The sequence below is a fragment of the Pteropus medius genome, unplaced genomic scaffold, assembly GCF_902729225.1.
Source record: "Pteropus medius unplaced genomic scaffold, Ma_sr-lr_union100, whole genome shotgun sequence".
NCBI classification, from domain to species: Eukaryota; Metazoa; Chordata; class Mammalia; order Chiroptera; family Pteropodidae; genus Pteropus; species Pteropus medius.
The window spans coordinates 2265952-2271764 of record NW_024352789.1 but is presented as its reverse complement, the minus strand read 5'-3'; the positions used below and the strand labels follow the sequence as shown (position 1 = coordinate 2271764).

The following is a 5813-nucleotide window of genomic DNA, read 5'->3' as shown; positions in this document are numbered from 1 at the left end:
AGCCTGCGTCAATGCCTGCAGTAGGGGTGAATGGATATTTAACGAGCGAGTGGTGACCCGTGACATCTCTCCATTAGCCCGAGTGATTCGGATTGTGCCGGCGTCCTCAGTCATCGTCACTCTGCCGTGCAGCTTCCGGGGGCTGCTCTCATCAGGCTGGTTTACATCCCTCCTGCCCTTCTCCCGCCCTGCACAAAGGTCCCGACTCTCCAGTGTGTGTTTTAAAAAACGGTGATTTTTATTACTGCCGGCCGGAGTGGCCTGCGTGGGGTGGTGGGCGCGCCGGGCTCAGGGGACGTGCGGTCTGTGGCATGATGGCGTCCGTCTGGAGGCCAGCTCCAAGGGCTCCTCAGACCTACTTCTGGGAGCGGTTAAGGGAGTCATGGCAGGCAACCGCCAAGCCGCCGATAAGATTAAGAAATTCTTGGAAATCTAGCTGCCCGTCACAGTTGGTGTCCAATTTCTTCATCATGCGGTCAAGGACACCGGGGTCCTTCTGGTTCTGCAGAGGTGATAATAACAATAATGATAATACGAACAGTCCATCTTTCTACTGTACTTCCTAAGATGCTCTCAAGTATGTGGCCACACTTCATTCTCAGAGTGTGAGGTGCAGGTGTGGAGAGGGGGTTATTAGTGCTCCCCCTGCCCAGACGTGGGACCAGTCTCATGGCAGTGAAGTGACTGGCCTCAGGGGAGGACCTAGGACTCGAACCCAGGTTTGCTGGCTCCTAGTCCAGGGTTCTTTCTGTGACGATCAGGGGTTATTCAATTTTATAAAAACAGTGGGACACTTTTTTCAAGTGTTACATGCAATTCCCGTATACAAACTGTGTAAAAGAGGATGTGGGTCCTGTCCAATCAGCTTCACCGCCCCCCACTCGGCCACGCCCCCAAGCTACACACAGACTTCCGGCTGCCGGTTACACACGGCCATCTAAATTAATGAGAAAGTCAGTTCCTTAGTTGCACGCGTGGCTAGTGGCTATCATCTTGGCCAGTGCAGATGTAAAACACTTTTTCCATCATCGCAGAGAGTCCTGCGGGACGGGGCTGCCCTAGAGGCTTTGAGGTGGAGGAATAAGATTTGAAAACTCTTCTATTAGGCCATTTACCATTCCACAAACCTCTTTCCCTAAATGGTAAATGGGGAAAAAAAAACCCCAAAAACCCCACTGTTCCCTCCATCAAGTAGTTTGATAACTTTGAACTTTAAAACACACCTTAGTCAAGGAAAAAGAGGAGGAAAGGCCCATTGGTAGTCACTCAGAGCTCTCCCCGAGGTCCAGGGGCTCCGCCTAGGCTGCTCTGTGGGCCCCGCCCGGGGGTCAATGAGGAGGAGGCGGCAGCGAGGGGCGGCAGCCGCTGGCCGGGCACGACTAGCCACTCTGCCAGTCTGGTTTCTCGCTGGGTCGCCTGGGGTGGGGTGGGGGTGGGGGGGCCGTACCTTGGTGAAGGCAGCCAGCTCCGTGTTCATGAAGGTCAGGAACTCGGTCTTGGAGAGACTGTTCCTGTTCCCGTCCCGTCCAGCGTACTTCTGGAAGACGGCGATCAGGGACTCGATGCAGCGCTCCGTCTCCGTGGGGCTGGACATTTTGGCCTTTGGAGAAAGAAGTTCAGGGTTCAGAAGAGGACGAGGGATCAAGGGCAGGACGTGAGCGAACGCTCCCGGGAATGTCGTCTCTTCGTTTTGGGTCGAAGGAGCTTCCTGAAGGGCTGGGTCATTTTTAGGGGGCTAAGGGACCTCCAACAAACACAGGAAGTCACAGTCTGTGGGCTTCCCTCCCGCATCTCACGTGTTTATTCCAGGTGAAACAGCTAAGTATGGAGCATGTGGGTGGGGATGTTTGAAGGAGTAGCCTGCCAGGGTGACAGCGAGGGCCGCAGGCCCACTGATGTGTGGGCAAACACGTACAACCATACACGCTGGAATCCACGTGCATGCCAAGCGTGGTAGAGACTAAATATTACCTGTTTTCCAAGAATATACAGAGGCTACTGTGATGAATGAAATGACGGTTCTTTTTATAGCATTACTTAATCCCTGAGACTCACGCATTTTCTAGAAGAAAACTGAAGGCATAGCTACTATTGTATATGGGACGGGAGACCTGAGAATTGTTTGGTGCCCAGAAGCAGCTTTCCTATCAGAAAATTAGGAACAATCAGTTTTACTTGTGAGGAAACGGGCACAAGAAGGGACTCGACATGGCAGAGCCACACCCAGAACCACGGCCTCCGGGTCCCCTCCCGCAGCCCTGACTCGGCTTCTACTTCCGGATGCCACTAATTCCCCCGAGAATGGCCGGTGGAACTTCTCCGGTCACTTTAAACCAGGAAGGTTGATGTGCCGCTCACGCAGCTCCCACGGCATCTGCAGAAGTCTTCGAGTAAATTCCACGGCCCCGTGTGCGGGTCACTCAGCCGGTCCCGGGGGGGCCCCCCCGAAGCGACGACCTGCTGGGCTCCCCCTGGTGGGTGAGAGCGGCAACTGCGGGCTCCCCGGAGACCGCGCCCGGCCACGCCCTGCCCCGAGGCTTTATCTCGGGGCCCCGACCACCCTCTGTGTTTCCACCGTGATTCTGCGGTTTAGGGTTTAGCTGACAATTTGTTCTTGGGATTGACTTCCTGGAGCCCGGAGCCGGAGGCTTTCAGGCCCCGTCATTAACGCGTCCTTCCCCCGGTTTCTGCAGGCTTTTCACCGCGGTCCCTCTGGCGGCTTTACCAGCCCAGCCGGGTGGCTGCCGCCCAGGGCGTCTCGGCGTCTCTACGCCCTTCGGAAGCTGGGTTCTAAAGGACTCGTCCGGAGGTGGAGTCCTTTCCAAGTCACACAGTTGAAACTTTTTCTTAAAAAAAAAAATGTCGGTGTCTTCAGGGTTTGGGGAAGAAACAAAACACCGTAGCGTAGAAACGGATGTGTTTGCACAACGGCTTATCAGCTCTGGAATCGCACTGTCAGATGACAGCACAGGGCCTGCTAGGACGGTGCACCAGATAGGACAGGAAGCTCCAGACTGGGGGGCTTCGCGACCTTTTTCTAGAACCGCAGGAGCTTCCTCTGCTGCTTTTTCTTGAGAAATAGATGGCTTTGCTTTTCCAGTTTCGGAGTGGCCTTCCACTTTACTGTTTTTCTCCTTCCCATCAGTCTTGACTGTAATTTAGACGACTTTGGTTCTCTTGAAAACTGCTGCTATCCGCCGCAGGGAGAAAACTAAAACCTCTGCATTTCTCCCCAGAGGTAATTTTCCAAAACAAAGGAAAGAAGCACAATGATCGACTCACTGAAATGGAACTGCAAAATCTATAGAGCTGGAGGTGATTTTGGAGATGGTGCCCAAGGAGAGAGGCCCAGAGACAGGAAAGCTTTGCCCTCCGTGGGGCAGTGGCCGGGGTGAGACCTGCTCCCTGCCTGGAGGCCAGCCCCTCCCCCACGTCACTGTGTTTGGTGAGGACCATGACAGGAGAAGCAATGTGATAGATACTGAGAAAGAATGTTTAAAATGCACCCTAAATACTCAACATTTGAGGAAACCAAAAAAAAATAATAAATAATAATAATAAAAGTGAAATAGTAATATTTGAAAAAGACTCAAGTACTGCAGTTCTCATTCTTAACCGACACCCCCTTTCCCTTCCAAGGACCCCCGGCGGCCCCCACTTTCCTCCTCCGGGGCAGCCATTCCAGGTCTTCTGGTGGGGTGGGCTCTGCCACTCCCAGGTCCCACGTGACACTGACTCATTTTGCACGGAAAGAATGGAGAAAGAGTCATGGGGGTACAGAATATGACGCGCAGAGCAGGGCTTGGCAAATTCGGTTTGTAAAGGGCCAGATGGTAAATATTTCAGGCCAGCGTGGGCCGCAGTGGTCTGTCACTGCTGTCGTGGTGGCCAGCAGCCACACAGACGCTGCCTAGGTGAACGGGCGTGGCCCGGGGGCCATGAAACTTGACTTGTGGACGACGAAGTTTGATTTTCATCTAATTTTCACAAAGTATTATTCCTCCTCTGATTTTCTTTCAACCTCTTAAAAATGCAAAATCCATTGGTGGCTTGGGGGAGGAGCAGAAGCCCCGTTCGGGCCGCGGGCGTTGGTTCCTGACTCCCTTCGCCAAGGAGAGGCAAGGTGGGTTCTGGAGGTGGCTTGATGGAAAAGGCGGAAGGACAACGCCAAGTGGGGACGGCCGCAGCTCAGAGGCCGAAACAGGGGGCGCAGCGAGTGCGGGAAAGGTCGGTGGGCGAGAAGGCTCTGGAAGGCGGAGGGGCCCGGGCCGGCTCCTCCCACATTCTTGGCTGAGCCTCGGCTTCCCGGAGGCGCTCGGGTTTCAGACTCCTGTAGTTTGCGGGTGACTTACTGAAACGGATTTTTCCCAGGGTTCCGACTACGGTTCTGAAATGTGCCCTCTCTGGGGTACAGAGAGGGGCTGGTGCCGCTCGCAGCATTCCACCCGCGTCTGTGCCTCGGCGCGGGGCTCCCGGCCCAGCGGGACCTCGGTCCTTCCCGGCCCAGTGGGACCCGGTCCCTTCCGGCCCAGCAGGACCCAGATCCCTTCCCGGCCCATTGGGACCCGGTCCCTTCCCGGCCCAGCGGGACCCCGGTCCTTCCGGGTCTCTTCCCGGCCCAGTGGGACCCGGTCCCTTCCGGCCCAGCAGGACCCAGATCCCTTCCCGGCCCAGCGGGACCCCGGTCCTTCCGGGTCTCTTCCCGGCCCAGCGGGACCCGGTCCCTTCCGGCCCAGCGGGACCCGGTCCTTCCCGGCCCAGCGGGACCCGCGGGCTCCCCGCGGTGACTTCGGCTTCCCAGCCGGAGCCCTAATGCCCGCGCGGGGCGCAGCGGCTCCGCGGCCCCCGGGCCGTCACCCGGGTAACAGGGCCCCTTCCCTCCGCCCTCTCCCCGGGTCCCGCCCGCGGGCTGAGCTGCCCGCTGTTTCCTGCCACGTCCGCATGGAAGCGGCAGGTCAAGCCCGGGGGAAAGTGTGCCCGGGCGGGTTCCTTTCGGCCTCGGAGGACGAGTGGACGAAGCCGGACTTACCATGTCGGCGTGCAGCGCGGCGCGCGGGCTGTGGGCGCGGAGCGGCGCGGCGGGGTCTGAGCAGCGGCGGGCTGGGCGGGGTCCCTCCCTGTCCCCGCCCGTCCCCGCCCGTCCCCGCCCGCCTGACTCACTCGCCCGGGCCCCCGCTCCGCTGCCCGCCGCGCAGATCCAGACTCGCCAGCCTCCCAGGCAGCTTCTCCTTGGAACTCACACAAAGCCCATTGTCCTGCGAAGCTGGCTGATTTTCGACCTTTCGGAATTAAAAGTTTGCCTGGCCGGCGTCGGGAAGTCTGGCGGTGCCTGTGGTGGGTCTTTCCCGCTTCTAGCTCATTCTGATCATTCGCGTTAAATAGGCAGAAAGAAACCGTTTAAAAACGTGCCACCCGGGGCGTAGGTCACCGTCGGGAGAGTAGAAGTTTCCAGAAGCAGGGCTACCTGTTCCTCACACTGGACGTGGCTATCGCGAGCACTGCTGGTTTGCCTTTGCCTGCCACGTCTGTGTGAATGACAACAGTTAGCAACAAAAGCTGCCGCGATGAGAGCCTGACCCCTGCCAGCAGAGCCTCCGTCCGTGTGCCCCTGGCAACGGACTTGGGAGCTGGATTAAGGATCAAAAGCTCTGGGTTTGAATCCTGGGTCCACTATTTCATCGCAAAAACCCTCATTCCGCTGAACCTCCATTTCCTTCTCTATAATAGGAGGCGATGTCGCCCGTCCTATTTCATGAGCTCGTGACACTGTCACGTGAAGTGATGGCTTTGAGAGGGCTGCAGACGCCGGAGCA

The 5813-nt window shown here is 57.3% G+C and overlaps 1 protein-coding gene across 2 annotated transcripts in view; it reads right to left on the bottom strand.

The window, feature by feature from the left end:
• Positions 1-215: 215 nt before the first annotated feature.
• S100A11 (S100 calcium binding protein A11) overlaps positions 216-5813 on the bottom strand; it is an 11317-nt gene continuing 5719 nt past the window's right edge. The window contains exons 1-3 of one of the 2 annotated variants that reach the window (XM_039849603.1): positions 5030-5129; positions 1448-1600; positions 216-502 (exon numbers count right to left, since the gene is read on the bottom strand). In XM_039849603.1, coding sequence (XP_039705537.1) covers positions 356-502; positions 1448-1600; positions 5030-5032 — 303 coding nt within the window. In that variant the 5' untranslated portion in view covers positions 5033-5129 and the 3' untranslated portion in view covers positions 216-355. Of the gene's footprint in view, positions 503-1447; positions 1601-5029; positions 5130-5813 lie in introns of those variants that run through there. The other variant, XM_039849602.1, reaches the window with a different exon arrangement.